The following is a 16,727-nucleotide window of genomic DNA, read 5'->3' on the forward strand; positions in this document are numbered from 1 at the left end:
CCATCCCCGTACAGGGTGAGGAAATCTGGAGGGCAGAGGTAGCGGGCCTCTTTCCCTGACCCCTAAAATCATAAGCGTAGATGGGAGGCTCCGTGGTTGCCCTGGACCAGCTGAAGACCGTGGAGAAGAAACCGTGCCCGTTCTTCTAAGCTAGGGCTCAGTGCTCTCCAGTGGCTCCCTCTCTCCCCAGCTGTTCCTCCAAGTGGCCGAGGAAATGAGGCGGATGTTTGTTACAGGGTTCACCGCCATGACTGAGAAGTTCAGCACGGCCATGTACATGGATCGAGGGGCCGAGCAGCTGGTGGAGATCCTCAACCACTACATCAGCGCAATAGTGGAGAGTGAGTGCCCCTGGGCTTCCGACTTGAATATGTCTCCTTGACCGTCTTCCTGTACTTTTTGGTTATCGCCTGATAGAATGTGATCTTTGTTTTCCTCGTGAAATGTGTAAGAAACCAGTCTTTCTTGAAATACAATACAGCGCGAGTGAAGGAATGTAATCGCACCTCACTAACGCAGACTATTTAAGGGAGAGAGTGTTTGCACCAGTTGAAAGCCTGACTCTGAGGTTCCCTTTAAAGATCTTCAGTTATATTCAGTGACTCGAAAAAGCAAGCGTCGCCATAACCCAGATGGCGTCATGACGAGAATGCTGTATGAGTAGACAAGTGAGTTTTACTAACTCATTAGCGCTCTGTCTTCTAATGACGAACTCAGAAGCACAACTGACTTTTCAACCTCCGCCTACCATCTTGTTTGTAATGTTAATTTGAACTATTCATGAAGAAAAATATTTGCTCCGTTAAGGTAAACTCAGGGTCTAGTCTTTCATCGGGCTAACATCACACGCCAGACCCAAGTTAATGCCCCTTAAAAGCAGAAACTGTATCTAATTCCTGTTTGTGTCCCACTCAGCACAACAGGGCTCAACAAATACGTAAGGATGCATAAGTAAGAGCAAAAAATGCCCACTTCAGCCGTAAAGCCTAAACGCAAGAGAAGTTGGTAATAAAACCCAAGCTGACCGTCGTCGTGGTCTCCCAGGGTCCTGATTCTCACTTCTGTGCAATCGCCCCTCGTCCACTCACCCATGCCACTCATGCCCCAGCCGGTGACTACTGATGACTGTATTGATCAGTCAAGAGCATCCCGTTGTCGTGGGCGCAGGTGGCTGTCGCAGGCCTCACCAGAAATCCCACCTTCTCTCCCGTCTCTTCCATTCACGGGAACAGAGCACGCACGCCAGCTAGTGCCGTGCACTGCGCTCTGTCACGCTCAGTGGGTGTGAGTGACTTGTGTGACGCTTCTCGAGGATAAGTTTGCTCTCCAAATTGATCTCTTGACTGAATTTCTATTCCATGGATGAAGATTAAGAAATTGGAGTTTAATTTACCTTATTTTCTTCTTTTCTCAGAAGTGTTAATTTTTGGAGGAGACATCTTAAAATTTGCAGGTATGGGGGGCTCGCTGAGGTGGGGGGGAGGGAGGAGCGTCGGGGGTGCCTGTGCTGTGACGGAGGCGGCGCCTCGGAGAAGGCAGAGGCTGGCTGGAGGCGGGTTTGCGGAGTGAGCGTCCGTAGAGATTTCAGACAACGGATCCCCAGGGCAGCTCAGAAGCCTTCGGGTGCGTCCGTCCCTTCAAGGTGACGCGCTGCTGGCCTTGTGGAAGGTGGAGCGGAGGCAGCTGGAGAACATCATCACGGTGGTGATCAAGTGCAGCCTGGAGATCCACGGGCTGTTTGAGACGCAGGAGTCCGAGGAAGGCCTGGACGTCCGCGTCAAGATCGGTGAGCCTGAGAGCGGAGAGACGCCCCCGCCTTCTGGAAGCCGCTCCCCACGCCCGAGGCCTCTCTCCCCGAGAGGAAACCCAGAACGTAGCGGGCCGTAGCGGCTCAGCCCACCCGTCACGTCTTGGACTCTGGAATTAGGCTCACCAGGGGCTGTGGCTCCCTCCCCTAACGGCTGGGCCTTGCGGGAACCCTGACGAACTTGGGCTAACCCTAAAGCCCCCTCGCGGGCTCCTCCAAGCACGTGAGCGTGAGCACTGAGGGTAGCCCCTGGCCCGTGCTCGGCACCCCGCGAACTAACCTGTGTTCTTCTGTTGTGCCGTTACTGTCGCTGACAGAACCGTGGCTCCCCTCAGCCTCACACAGAGCGTCGCGCACGTGTGTCTGCAGCGTTCTGTCTCCTGTCGCTCTGGTACCAAAAGCTCCGGCTCTCGGCTGGAAAACGATCAGAGGGCACGTTGTCGGGGCGGGCCCCGGACTGTCAAAATACCTGCTCCTTTCCCCCAACCTTTTCCCCTCCGGCTGGTGCCTCGAATTCAACCCCAAGGGTTTCTTTTTAGTCAAAGCCTCGGTCAGAGGGTCGTGCAGACCCTCTGCAAAAGGAATCACTAAAGTTGTTCTCTGTTGCTCTTCAGTACAAATAAACTGAAAAAGGGATAAAATAACTTGGGGGACTGAAAGGGCCATCTAGAGCGAGAGACGTCACAGGAAGGTGAAAACCAGTAGCTGAGTTTCTAGCTCGGGAGGAAGAGTTCTGGAAGGTCTGGGCCGGCAGACGCAGCCTCTGACACCCCCGTCGCGCCCCAGAAACTGCATTTGCTCTGAGGTAGCGCAGTGACACGAAGACGCGGACTGTGCCGGGGACTGACCCAGAAACTTCTTGTGCTTGCCCCTCGCCAGCCCTGGCCGCCGGCCACATCACCATGCTGGTCTTCGGAGACGAGAGACGCAACTATTTCCTGGTGATCGGGCAGGCGGTGGATGACGTGCGCCTTGCACAGAACATGGCGCAGATGAACGATGTCATCCTGTCACCCAACTGCTGGCAGCTCTGCAACCGCAGCATGATCGAAATCGAGAGGATCCCGGATCAGAGAGCTGTTAAGGTAGGTGCGATGCGGCCGCTTCCAGAAAGTTCTGTCGGTCTGTGCCAGGGCCCCCCGTCAGGAAGCCGCTGGGAAGGCGGGTCCGGCGAGACTCCCGGGCCGGAGACTCGGACGGGCCGGCCTGAGCGAGACTTACAGGCTCTCGTCCGGGAGCCACGGCCGGGCGTTCAAGAGGAAGAGATTAGGCTTCTCTGCTCCCTGAGGAGGTGGACTTCGGGCACGGAGGCCTGCGGCGCAGCTCGGGCCCCGGGGAAGGAGGAGGACGGGTCTCTTGCTCGTTCCCTAGGAGCACGGGGCTGTCGTTTGAGGGCCGCCACTGGCCGGCGCTTTGGCGACTCAACACTGTCCCGACTCGGGGAGGGGATCACTGTGCGTGAGGACGGGGGGAGTGGGGGCGGCCATCCAGTGCGGGAAGAGGCTTTTCCCACAGCCCTGCCCAGCAGCAGACACGGGCCTACGAGAGGCCCGGCCGAGGGGTGCGGCCCGTCAGAGAACTGGACTCGGGCGCGTGCGGCGGCGAGCGGGGCCGTGCCCCCGGCTGAACCGGCGCGGACCGCGAGGCCCCCAGGAGGTGGAGATATCGGGGTGGCCGCCGGTGCAGGCGGGAGGCTCCCCCACATCGGGCATCGGTGTGCACCCCCTACCCGCCCGCCCTCCGCCTGCACGCGGGCCGCGTGACCTGTTGGCGATCGAGGCCGTTCCCTGACTTCTTCAGTCATTCCTTGTACCTTCAGAAACTGTTTGAATTTTCATTACCTTTAGACTCACAGAAAAGTTCAGCATTAATAGAGTTTCCATATGTCCCTCACTCAGCTTCCCCAGATGTTAACATCTTCCATAACCAGAGTGCAGTGGTCGAGGCCAGAAAACCGACAGCAGCACGACCGTTGCCCGATGAAAGGCCTCCCGTGGACCTCACTAGTTTCCTACGGGAGGCTCTCGGGGGAACGTTCCAGCACTCTATCCCCGATCGCGCACTGCATTTTGGCGTTGTTTTTAGTCTCCTGCAATCGATGGCCATTCTTCGGTTTCTCCTTGTCTTATTTGACCTCAATACTTTTAGTAAGAGCATTGACCATCTTGATGAAAGTCCCTCCATTTGGTTTTGCCTGATCCTTTCTCGTTACTGGACTAAGGTTACTCACCTGGGCTGGGCGGCAAGAACACCACAGAGCCGAGGTTGTGTCATTCTCAAGGTACCACGGCATGGGGTTCCCATGCTGGGGATGCTCCTACCACTTTTGTGGGCATCGGCCCCCTTTGTCCCTTTATCCTTATGATATAAGAAAGACAGGATAGATGGTTTAACCAGGTTTCATTGACATTGAAATGTTATGAAGGAAAGAAAGAAGAAAGTTGTAAGAGTGGAAAAGTATGCAGGTGAGCCCCTGGTGTGACCTTGTGTGTACACACTGAAGTTTGAGATCTTATGAAATAATCAGAAATATTTTTAATGTAATCACATCCAAATGAAAAATCGTGGTTGTCTCGGTATGCCAGTCTCTGTTTACCCTGTCCTGGACATTCAAAAGCACACTCCCTCCCCTTTCTGCTGAGAAATTCTATTCAAAGGACCAGACAACTGTCGGGATAACCAAAATCTTCTCTTTTTTTTCTTTATTTAGGTTAATTTCTTAAAACCACCTTCTACTTTTAATTTTGATGAATTTTTCACAAAGTGTATGACTTTCATGAATTATTACCCTTCTGGGGACCACAAAAGTAAGTACACTCCATGGACAAGAGCCTTTGCCTTTACCAGTGGTCAATAGGGGCTTACCAACACCCAGGGCTCTAGTATAACCGGCTCTCAGTACGGCTCCTGGTTCTCAGGAGCACACAAGAGGGACCTCCTTCCCATTCCTTCCCATTCCTCAGGACACTGATTCCAAGCACCCTCCTCAGGCCCTCCTCCTCTGCTCTGGCAATGACTCTTCCCCTCATCTTCTAAACATGTGCAGGTCTGCCCCATGATGAAAGGAAAAATAACACCTCTGTGAACCCTACTTTTCCCTCCTAATTTTCACCACCGAAGTTCTCAAAAGAGTAATCTGTATGTCTATGCCTCCTTCTATCTTCTCATTTATTTATTCACCCGGGAAACTTGCAAGAAAATTGCATGTGCCTCAGGGAGCATGTGTTCACCTACTCTAGCATCTAGAGCCCCTGACGTCTAGCTTCTAGCCCCTTCTCCCGTCTACTGAGACTGTTGAGGTCAAGGCCACCAACGACCATCAACTTTCCAAAGCAGGTAACATCTCTTCAGGCCTCATCCTAGCTGGTTGGCCTTAGACTACTCTCTTCTTATGGACACAAGCTTCTCCTCCTTCCTTAGGTTCATGAATATTCTTTCTCAGTTTTGCTTTTACACCTTAAGCCACCTGTTTCCACTGCCCTTGCTTCGTTTCCTTCCCGTTTTTTAAATGTTGGTTATTCTAGGGCTCTGTCCTTGACCCTCTAGTCTTTCCTATTGACCTCTTGGAGATCCATTCTACTCATTCACGCTCATCGTTCCTAGGACTCCCAGCAGACTGAGCCTAGGGTGAGGAAGGGAGAAGCCTTGGGAGCGAAATTTAAGGAGGCACTACTCGTGGTCTTGCTAGTTGCTTGCCTCACATAAGATCCAGCCCTAACTGCCAGAATCCAGCCCAGGCTTTTATCTGATTTCTAGACTCAAAAAAACTGCCATGGGTCATCTCTACTGAATGCCAAACAGGTACTCCAACATTAACATGTTAGTTAAAAAATGATTAAAGACAATCTAGGTGACACAAAACAAACTCAAATCCTTCTTTAGGAGACCTGCAAAATGGGGCAGAAGGCAGCTTTTATAAGACGGGCAATAAAGAACAAGGAAGCAACAAACAGAAAATATCCAGCTGCTTGGGGCCACACGGTCAACCTTGTCTGGGCTGAGAAGCAGGCGGCTGGCTTGGCATTTGGGGATTGGCTGGCTAGGTATACCGCATTTCCCGTCAAGTGGGGCATTGCCAGGGACGTGACAGTTCCCGAAGTTTTGGTCTGCTGACGTAGCACCACAGGCTTGGGCCTAAGAATGGATTTCGACCCTGTCTAAGCTCTGAGCTCCTTGTCCTTCTCCCATAGTCTCTCTCCACACTGGAACTTGAGGAGCATCTCTGACTCATCCTTCTTCCATGCCGTCTACGTACGGGTCTTAGATATTGTGAACATGACGAAGAGTAGATAATACTTTTACTAAGCTGTAGTATGTAACGGGGCAGGAGGTTGGGCAGGACGGAAACTGTTGCAGAATTGACCGAGAAAGGCCAAGAACCCAAGAGCTCCAGAGATAGAGCAGACCCAGCGGACACCCCTTGAGCTCGCTCTACCTGATCCCGTCTCCTAGGTCTTACTGGTGCCTTCAGTACGGGGCCTCTTCGGGCTTCATTTTGGGCGCTACAGCATCACGATACAATTCTGATGTTCAGCACCTGGAGTTAGCACAGATTTCACAGGTTAAGCTCTCTCCAAGCCCCCTCCCCCCTCCCCCGCCACTTCGAACACCAGCAGCAAGCTCTGGGACCCCCGGGCCACTTGTACTTCCGACCAACTATCTATAAATGTAGGGGTTCCCCCAGTGCTCCCAATAATTCACTAGAATGACTCATCGATCTTATGGAACGGCTAAGTTCATGATCTTAGTTTTATTAGAAAGGATACAAATCAGGACCAGCCAAATCAAGAGACACTTAGGGTAAAATCTGGAAAGTCCCAGACGTGAACTTCTGTGTCCTCGGGGCACATCACCCTTCCTGCACGTCGCTGTGTGATTGCCAACCACAACCAGTCCACCCTGGCTTTGGGGGGGCTCAGTTTTTATTGGGGTTTGGCTAAGTAGACGTAACTGATTGACTCATTGGCCATGTGATGAGACTCACTCTTCATGCTCCCGGCCCTCGTCAGAGGTTGGAGGTCAGGCTCGTAGCACATGGCTTGAAGCCCCAACCCTCTCCTCACGCACTTGGCGTTTTTCAGCACAACCAGCCCCATCCTGAGACCACATCCTGAGCCACCCAGGTGCCCCTAACCTAGACCTTCATAACAACTCCTGCTCCCTTGTCTCTCTCCATAGTCTGGTCCATATAATTTCTTCTTCCTGTTTTTTAAAGATTTATTTAGGGGCAACTGGGTGGCTCAGTGGGTTAAAGCCTCTGCCTTCAGCTCAGGTCACGATCCCAGGTCCTGGGATCGAGCCCCGCATCGGGCTCTCTGCTCAGTGGGGAGCCTGCTTCCTCCTCTCTCTGCCTGCCTCTCTGCCTACTTGTGATCTCTGTCTGTCAAATAAATAAATTAGTTAAATCTTTAAAAAATAAAAATTAAAGTTAAAAATTAAAAAATAAAAAATTTTTTATTTATTTGAGAGAGAGGTGGGAGGAGGGGCAGAGGGAGAGACTCTTTAAGCCCACTCCCTGCTGAGCACAGAGCCCTGCACAGGGCTTGATCTCACAACCCATGAGATCATGACCTGAGCAGAAACCAAGAGTAGGGCTCTTACCCAGCCGACGTCCCCATTATCATTTCTTAATCTCCAGTACTCCCAGGGGATTCCAGCCAGGCTAGAATCTTCACCAGTCCTTTAAAGCACTGTGCTCATTCTTGACTCACTGACACCACCCTTCTGCTAGGCATGCCCTCCTGAGTCCTTCTAGAAAGATACCAGAAGTCCTTCAAGATACAGTAAAATTCTCTAGTTCTCCTGTGAACCTGTCCCTGATGAGGCCACCTCACACTGACCACTTCTTCCTCTCTACGATCTATTTGAGCTTTTCTTTCTCTGTGTGGCTTTTCCACGCATATAATGTTTGGAAGCCCGGTGAGGAAGTGCCTCCAGGAAACTGTCCAAGCTTCCCCATTACTTTTTTATTCCCACGTAGTGCCTAGCATGGTATTTTGAATACAGTAGGCTTGGGATATATTCAATAAATGGGTTAACTGGAATTTTCTTCTAAATTTATATCCTTTTCAGACTTTATTCTTATTTTTCATCTCATTTTTTTTACGTGCTGTTCTATTACGTGCTGGAAACTTTTTGCCACCTTTTCCTCCCTTATTTTTTTATTTCTTTGCGCTCATTCCTACCACCGCCTATTAGTCTATTCTTGAATATGAAACCATCAACCTCCATTTTTCCAGATGAGGAAATGGGGGGGCCACCAGGGCAGTGAGGTGACTTGTCCAGATTCACACAACGAGTTGCTATCAAACCGAGAGTGAGAAGCCCAGAGATCAGAAGTCCCCTGAATCTTACCTGCGCTGCTCTCTCTCCTCTGTCAGCCCCTTCTGTCTGTCTTCCTTCTCATTGTCCTCCTCCTCCTCTGTCCATCCGCATCTCTGTGGCCATGGCTTTAGCTCAGGTCTGGAAGTAGAGGTATCCCCACATTCCAAAGCATCATGACAAGTATAACAGGGTTTAGAGCTCCATGTGACAGAATTCTGGGGAACCTGCAACTTCAAAGAATCTCTCATTGGACTTCCTCTGGTTCTCTTTGGCCATGAGGTGTCCCAGAGTCCCCTGACTGGACTGTGGAGACCACCACCCAAGGGAACGGGGACAGGGAGACTCCTGTCTCTAGCTCTCAGAACCACGCTTGCTTTTCTGATCCCGCCCCTCCTCCTGCTCTCTTAGACCTCCTGAGGCTTGCGTGCATGCTGGAGTCCGACCCTGAGCTGGAGATGTCCCTACAAAAGTATGTGATGGAAAGCATATTGAAGCAGGTATCTGCACATTTGATTCATTGGCTTTTATTATCAGGGATCTTGGACATCGGGAAAGATCGAGAAAACCAGTAGCCAGTAAAATGTTTCACTGAACTAAAAGAAGATGGGGCTGACGTTCTCCATGTGTAGGAGATTACAAAATTTGTTCTTCAAATCAGGATATTTTTAAGAGTTAAAGGAGGCATTATTCATAATTACACTCTGACTACAGACATAAACCAGGACTGTGCATTTTATACAACTGGGCAAATGGGAACTTTTTTTCCCCGAGCAAACAAGAACATGTGGTCACCCTTTGTCTAAGCACTTAGTGGGAAGAACTCAAATGAATTAGCATTGCTACACTGTTTCTCTAAGTCACTGGTTCGCCTTATCTTGAGCTTTGGGAGTTAACAATACAGATAATTACAAAGCCCAGAACTACCTCCACCCCCTAAAATTTTCCCTTTTTATTCGCTTAGATCTAGGGTTCCTTAAACGTATTGATTCATGTCACCCTCAGCACTCAGCATAGGCCGGGCGTTCTGCTCTCACGTATTGATCCTTCACAGTCCTTGCTGGAGAGCTTTATCCCCATTCATATGTGAGAAAACCAAGACCCAGGAGGATACCAGGAACTTTCCCGAGATTATTAAAGTAAAAGACATAGCTAGGATTTGAACCTTATTCTGTCCGAATCCTACATTTTTTTGCACAGGCTGTACACCTTCCTGATACATGCATGTTTTAACCCCTAATTCCATCAAAATGCAGTTGTGTCGTGGAGGAACTCTTCGACAAGCCCGCACAGTGGATGGTTGCCTTCCCAGTGGGAAGTGGTAGCCAAACTCACCCTCCGCCTTCAGCCCAATTTAAAAGTCCTGCCTCCCGTACCTGCCACTGTGGGGCTCCTGAGGTTTGTGAAGCCCCGGAAAACCCTCTCTCCCTGCCTCCAGGAGAGAGGACACGCCACGCTTTGTTGGCCGCAACCAGCGGAGAGCAAGGCTTCCAGGAACAGGGTAAAAGACAGACTCCACGAGTCAGCAGGAAGGCTGTGGGGAGGAATGACAAGCACTGGCTGAAAAGATACAGCTCCGGGGGCTGAAAGCAGGCAAAGACAGCCTTTCCCCACAGAACCAAGACTGCACCTAGAGCACAGAGATCCTCAGAGGTGCACACAGTCCAATGGAATCATTTTGAACTCATTTCTTTGCTAGATTTCATCTTTAAATCTTTATTTAATATTTATTTCTTATTTAGTGATTTATTGAAGAAAAGTTATCACATTGATTTGTTAGACATTATGAAATCATCTTTTAAAAAAATATTTTATTCATTTATTTGAGAGAGAGAGAGGGCATGAGTGGGTGGGTCGGGAGAGGGAGACAGCAGGCTCCCCACTGAGCAGAGAGCCCGATGCGGGGCTGGATCCCGGGACCCTGAGATCATGACCTGAACTGAAGGCAGAGGCTTAACTGACTGAGCCCCCCAGGTACCCCTATTAAATCATCTTTTATGAAAAGTATAAAATTACCTAAAACCAGGACTGTCCCAGCCAGTTAGGAGGCATGACTGCAGGGTTCCCTACACGCAATTCCCTCTTTTGTCAATGGCGACTCTTGACAGTTTTGTGCTATTTGGAGAGAAAAAGCAATGATTTTCCCCCACTGGTTTGCTATGCGCTTAATTTAACAAAATTCACGAATGATGATAAGCAGGCACGCTTTGGGAATGCGCTTCTTTCCCTTCCCGGGCCTGTTGTGGCTGAGCGTGGAGAGCAGAGGGCACTGGGATGAAATAGCCGGCCAGGGGCGCAGGTGTGGGTTGTCCACGGAGCATTGGGCCGGGAGCCTGGAGATTGGGTTCCCTGTGACCCTGGGAAGCTTGTAGTGCTGCTTCATGTCGCAGTTCTCGAACCAGTGAAGTGGGGATAATCCGATTTTATTTCACTGGAAGATAAAGTGGGATAGAAGGGGAGAGTGTCCTGGACAGTCCCAGGCTGTGGAAATTTAAGGCTGGGTGACAGACCGCGCTGTTCTTACCCCTAAACCGTGAGAGCGCCGCCAGGAGCAGCACCTCCTCTGTGGCCGGGACGCTCCTCCTGGCGCCGGGGAGCCGCCGGGGACAAGCGCGGGGTGCGCACGAGCCGGCGTGTCCGCCGCCCTGCAGAGACCGGACGGCGCGCTCCGCGTCCGGCGCCTCCGCCGTGGGCCGGCTCCGCCGTGCGGCGCCTCGCGATGCCGAGAAGGGCGGCTTTGCGGGGCTCCGCAGGGACGACGCCGTGGAGGTGGGTCTGGGACGGAGAGCCCGGTGCCGAGGACGCGCGCCGACGGCTGCTCTCTGCTCCCCAGATCGACGACAAGCAGCTCCGGGGCTACTTGTCCGAGCTGCGCCCGGTGACCATTGTGTTTGTGAACCTGGTGTTTAAGGACCAAGACAAGGCGGAGGTCATCGGCTCGGCCATCCAGGACGCCTGCGCGCACATCAGCTCCGTCCTCAGGGTCTTCCGAGGCCAAATCAACAAAGTGTTCATGTTCGACAAGGTGGGTGTGGGCGGCGCGGGCCGGGCCGGTGCGCTGCGCCTCGGCCGGGGAGAGGCAGGGGACGCTTCTGGCCCCAAAGCGCCGTCTGGGTCGTGACCCGGACACAGCCCGCGCGGCCGCGCGCTCCCTGGGTGCCGGGCGCTGTGCGCGCGCTTTGCTCACCGACCCGGTTCGCCCGCGGGGCTCCTCTCCGCGGCGGGGGCGGCGGCCCAGACGGGCGAGGTGAGGTCCGCCAGCGGGCACGGGCGCGCCCCGACCCGCCCGGCCCGCCTTCCGGCCTCTGCCCTGCGGCGCCGCGTCCGCCGGAGGTTTAGGGCGTCGGGAGCCGCCGCACCCCGAAGCCCGGTTCTCATCGTCCGCACCGCCGCGCCTGCGCCTGCGGTTCCCTCCAGCTTCGCGGGGTGCGGGGTGCGGGGGGCGGGGGGGGGCGAGGCAGGGGCTGGGGGGGGCGCCTCTAGCTTCCGGGTGTTCTGTTCTGTTCTGTCCGCTTCTGGGTGTTTTTGATCCGCTCCCAGCCGGGCGGGAGAAGGACGGTGACCGACGAGTCGGCGCAGAAGCGCTGCTGAGCGTCGGGTCCCGGTCCCCGGGGTGTGCGCGCGGGTGTGTGCGTGCGCGTGTGCATGTGCGCGCGCGCGTGGGGGCGTGTGTGAGCGCGGGGTGGGTGTGCGCGCGCGCGCGGGGGTGTGCGTGTGTGAGCGCGCGCCTGTGGGCGTGTGCGGGCGTGTGCGCGTGGGTGTGCGCGGGCGCGCGTGGGTGTGCGCGCGTGTGAGCGCGCGTGCGTGTGAGTGTGTGCGCACGCACGTGTGCACCTCGTGAGCAGGGCACCCGATGGCCGCCCACGCGCTCCTTCGTTTACGGGGCTTTTGGGAGAAAGGGTGGCCCTCGAGCCCGCACACAGCCGTGGAGCGGGGCGCCCCGTCTCCCGCCGAGACCGAGCCGCGCCGGCCAGGATCCGGCTCAGACTCCGCGTGGCGAGATCCCGGCCGCCCTCGCGCCGCGGGAGCCCAGACCCCAGCCTGAGACGGGCCGCCGCTTGTCCTCGGTTCGACCCTCCTTCCTCACGGACAACAGCCTCTGGCTGAGGAGACTCTTCAGGGCCCGATGCTGAGGACGCGGAGCTTCCGAGCTTAGTCTCCGCTCGGAGCCGCAAGGTCATGCCAGGGAAGCGCTCGCCCCGCCGCGGCCTTCCTCCCTCCGAGAACTAACAACGTCCGAAGGAACGTTCTAGCCCCCAGCGCGACGCTACCAGGTTGATGTCGCATCTGTATGTGGCGCGACACGTGAGGTTACAAGCAGAACGTCAGGGTTGCGGAAGTGCGCACGCGCCATAAGTACTTTACGAAGTTATAGACACGAGCGCGCGCGCACACGCACGCACACACACGCGCGCGCACACACGCGCACGCGCACACGCAGGCGCACGCACACGCACACACATGCACACGTGCACGCACACACGCGCACGCACGCACACGCACACATGCGCACGCGCGCACATGCACACGCACGCACACATGCGCACGCGCACGCACGCGCACACGCGCGCACGCACGCACGCACACCCCTCCTCTAGCCGACGGAGCCTCGGCAGCTCTGTGTTACGCCCCTTTGCAGACCGAGGAACGGCGGTGCGCGGACCGCAGTTGCCCACGTCTCCACCCTGGTGAAGGGGCCTGAGAACACAGCCTTCGTGGTTCCTCCTCCCCTGCTCCGCGCCGCTGCTCCCGCGGACGCTTAACACCCTGTAGCAGGAGGTCGTGGCTGCCGGGGAAGGGGCAGGCCAGGGCCCCCGCAGCCCAGGACAACCCGTTCTCTGGAGAAAAGCGAGCTCTCCGCGGGCTGGCACCCTCGCTGCGCGATGCACTAGAAGTTAGAGGACATTTCCTAAACAGGAAACAGGCAGGAGAGACGTCGTGATGAAATGGGACCCGACAGGGAAAGCTGCCGCCCGCCCGGGCCTTCCGGCCGGTCCCCTTGAAAGGTCACCGTGCGGCGGCCGCTGACTCTCTCCTCACAGGGCTGCTCCTTCCTGTGTGTCTTTGGTTTCCCTGGGGAAAAGGCTCCGGACGAGGTCACTCACGCCTTGGAGAGCGCTGTGGACATATTTGACTTCTGCTCTCAGGTTCACAAAATCCAGTGAGTGCTGGCCCTGATCCCACCGGGTGGTCCCGGAACCTTTCGTAGTACCCGGGAGAGAAGACAAGGGGCAGGGAACAGAAGTGAGGAGAGGGCGGTCTGCATTCACTGTTGAGAGCTGACCCAGCCCCGGTGCAGTGATAAAGGGACGGTAGAGGCCAAGCGCAGGAAGGACACCCTTACAAAGTCGAAACACAGTAGGTTCGCAAGAAAACAGGATGGGGTTGTGTCTTGATGCTCTGGCTTACTTCTTGGTAGAGGCTGAATCACCAGCCCCGTGCTGGAGGCCTGCACGGATTTTTAATAATTAGGAGATACAGTGAGTCCTTGGGCCGGAAATTTACCTATTGATCTGGCCTCCAGATGATCTACTCACAGTACAACGGTTAAGATGAGTAAGGGTCACTGTCCCCGACCCTGGCTGCCCGAGAGCCCAGGCTCTTGGGTTCATCTAACCCGAGCACCCCAAGGACCCAACTTGTAGCTCGACTTTAACGTGTATCACCCCCTGCTCTAAATATCCCCGCCGTGTCAGCCCCTGGTCATCTGTACACACAGCCATCCTCAGGGACCAACGAAGTTAGCTTTTGATGCCGCATACTACATCTGAGTTACTTCCTTTCAAAATAATGACTTTGCTCTTTCTAGCAACAGCAAAGATAGTTAAATTACTTCTAGCCACAGCCACTCTCCATTGAAAGTCCACTTGGGGCCATGAGAGTTTCTTTTCTAGAAAAGTGGCTCAGATGAATACTTAAAAATAGCAGAAAAGGGAACTGATTTATCACTTCTAAGGACTTAGTTCTGTGTCTCAACCCATCCCCCCTTCACAGTGCTAGGCCCTGTCCAGTGGCCCTAGACTCCCCACCGTGGAAGAGTTACTTGTTGAAAATCCTTTCCCTCCCTGCCTGCCCCCTTCATCGTCACGTCCCCACCACCCCCACGTTCTCTCTGCCCATTTTCTTTCACTTTTGCCTTACAACTCTCTTGCTTGCTTCTGGGCCCCAGTACTGTCTCCATCGGCGTGGCCAGCGGGATTGTCTTCTGCGGAATCGTCGGACACTCTGTGAGACACGAGTACACAGGTGTGCTGGGCTAGCTCACCTCCCCGCGCCTTGCCCCCCGGCTCTGTGGGAGGAAGGACAGAGCTGAGTGACACGTGGGCCCTGCCCCGTAGAGCATATAGTCTTCCAGGAGGAACCGAGCCCTGTAGCTTCGCCCACTAGCAGCTCGACGCTCACAAAGGGCGCATTTCTGGGGCTGTGCATGACCATCAGAGGGATGGTCCCTCGAGGGAGCAGTGGGGGGTCTAGGCTACTGGAATGAGGGGCCTTTCTAGTCATTGCCTGTTAACCTGAGACAGTTATGCCTCTTAATTCCCATTAAAAAATCCTAAAGAAATTTAAGGATATTGGTATTCCCGATAACACTAATCTCAAAAGGAAATAGAAAGTAAATGTTGTGTCATGGTTTCACTGCTTTGACTTCCCTCCTCAACCCTATTACCGTTTAAGATATTCAGAAACAAAGCATCTAGAATACTGGAAGAGTTATGTCTGAAATGATCAGATGTCTGATAGGATTTCTTAAATAATGCAGGGTGCAGAGTAGATGGGAGTGGGAATGGGGCAGGACTGGCCACAAGTTTGGGGCTTCTGGGGCTGGTGACAGGTATATGGAGATGCAGGATGCTGTGCTTTATTGCATGGTTAAATTTTAATAATCAGGTTTTTAAAAAAAAAGATTTTATTTATTTATTTGACAGAGAGAGAGATCACAAGTAGGCACAGAGGCAGGCAGAGAGAGAGGGGGAAGCAGGCTCCCTGCTGAGCAGAGACACCCCCCCCCCCAAACACAATGCGGGGCTCGATCCCAGGACCCTGGGATCATGACCTAACCCAAAGGCAGACACTTAACAACTGAACCACCGGGGTGCCCTCACCCACTAATCTTTATAAACTGTCCCCTGAGAGGGATACTGTTATCATCCCCATTTACAGATGAGGAAATGGAAGCATGGGAGAGTCGGAAACTACTAACTTGCCCAAGGAATTTGCGAACGTACAGGAAGAGATGGGGATCGAAGCTGCATGGCTTCCTTCAGCCTGTACACTAGTGTATTACCCCTTAAAATATCCCCCGAGTCTGTCTCACACACTCACCCCTTCTAGCCCTAATTACTCAATCTTAAGAAATTGCCAATGGGGCGCCTGCGTGGCTCAGTCAGTCAAACGTCCGCCTTCGGCTCAGACCATGATCCCTGCATCGGGCTTCCCTCTTCCTCTGCCCCTCCGACAACTCATGCTCTCTTTCTCTCTCTCAAATGAATAAATAAAATCTTAAAAAAGAAAAAAAAAAGGATTCCAAAATGAAGGTGATTCATTTTGAAAATGAAATGAAAAGTTGCAATTTTGTGCCTCATTGGGAGGTCGGTGTCCCCCACCGAAGCTTGTGCTTGTCTGTCTTGTGGCAGAAGACCAGCTACGGCTCATCTGGGAGCCCTCAGGCCTGTGGTCTCTGCCCATACAGAACCTTCTCCATATTCGAGACCCTTTAATCTCCGACCACATTGTCCCCATGGCCTCCCAGGAGAGGTAGAAACTGTGTGGATAGCTAATCAGGTTAACTCCCTGTGTAGTTTTTAAAACCCATGGACAGAATGAGGGTGGTCGAAGGCAGGACTTCCGTGTCATTCATGAGAGGCCAAAGGAGTGAGGATTGAAAATGCCCCTTGGGGACAGTATGTTTCAGATTACATTCTAATCGTTCAATGGCTGTTTTCTCCCTGGTCTTTGCCATCCTCCTTTCTGTTTCAGTTATTGGTCAGAAAGTCAACCTAGCGGCCAGAATGATGATGTACTACCCAGGGATCGTGACGTGTGACTCTGTCACCTACAATGGCAGCAACCTCCCAGCCTACTTTTTCAAAGAGCTTCCAAAGAAGGCCATGAAGGGTGTTGCAGACCCCGGACCCGTCTACCAGTGTCTGGGGCTTAACGAGAAAGTGTGAGTTTGGGGCATGGACTTTGTGGTACTTTTTGGTAAATAAGTGGGGAAATTAAGATAGCAAAAAAACCAAACCAAAACAAAACCCATTGGTTGCCCATGTCAGATCTGAATCCAACTTATGAAATTAAAATCCATACCTTCCCCAGACCAAGGCCCAGATTTCAAAATCCTTCAACTTTCTCTATCCTACTGACACTGTAGACAGTGCAGGATCCCATTCTACCCTCATTACTGATCGTTTGCGGGTGAGTCTCCACAGGTTGTGCAAACAGAACAGAGTCCCTCATTGGAGTATCTCTTTGGACCCAGATGGACACAGTGGCCAACCATGATGTATTTACTGATCATATCAACTGTGTGCCAGGCCTCGATGAGGCTGAGAGCGAGTACGAGATCGCTGCTCCCGCAGGCCCACGGTGAGCCGTGTTC

General features: G+C 53.4%; 1 protein-coding gene across 1 annotated transcript in view; it reads left to right on the forward strand.

Moving 5' to 3' along the window:
• The window catches only part of ADCY10 (adenylate cyclase 10), a gene marked incomplete at its 5' end in the record, with an annotated part of 70,058 nt that overhangs the window by 556 nt on the left and 52,775 nt on the right, over nt 1–16,727 (forward strand). The window contains 10 exons of the mRNA XM_080824355.1: nt 237–341; nt 1,415–1,453; nt 1,643–1,786; nt 2,687–2,892; nt 4,518–4,614; nt 8,540–8,628; nt 10,962–11,153; nt 13,171–13,289; nt 14,298–14,374; nt 16,106–16,295. Coding sequence (XP_080680481.1) covers nt 237–341; nt 1,415–1,453; nt 1,643–1,786; nt 2,687–2,892; nt 4,518–4,614; nt 8,540–8,628; nt 10,962–11,153; nt 13,171–13,289; nt 14,298–14,374; nt 16,106–16,295 — 1,258 coding nt within the window. The remainder of the gene's footprint in view (nt 1–236; nt 342–1,414; nt 1,454–1,642; nt 1,787–2,686; nt 2,893–4,517; nt 4,615–8,539; nt 8,629–10,961; nt 11,154–13,170; nt 13,290–14,297; nt 14,375–16,105; nt 16,296–16,727) is intronic.

Source organism: Martes martes (assembly GCF_963455335.1).
Source record: "Martes martes genome assembly, chromosome: 15".
Taxonomy (NCBI): domain Eukaryota; kingdom Metazoa; phylum Chordata; class Mammalia; order Carnivora; family Mustelidae; genus Martes; species Martes martes.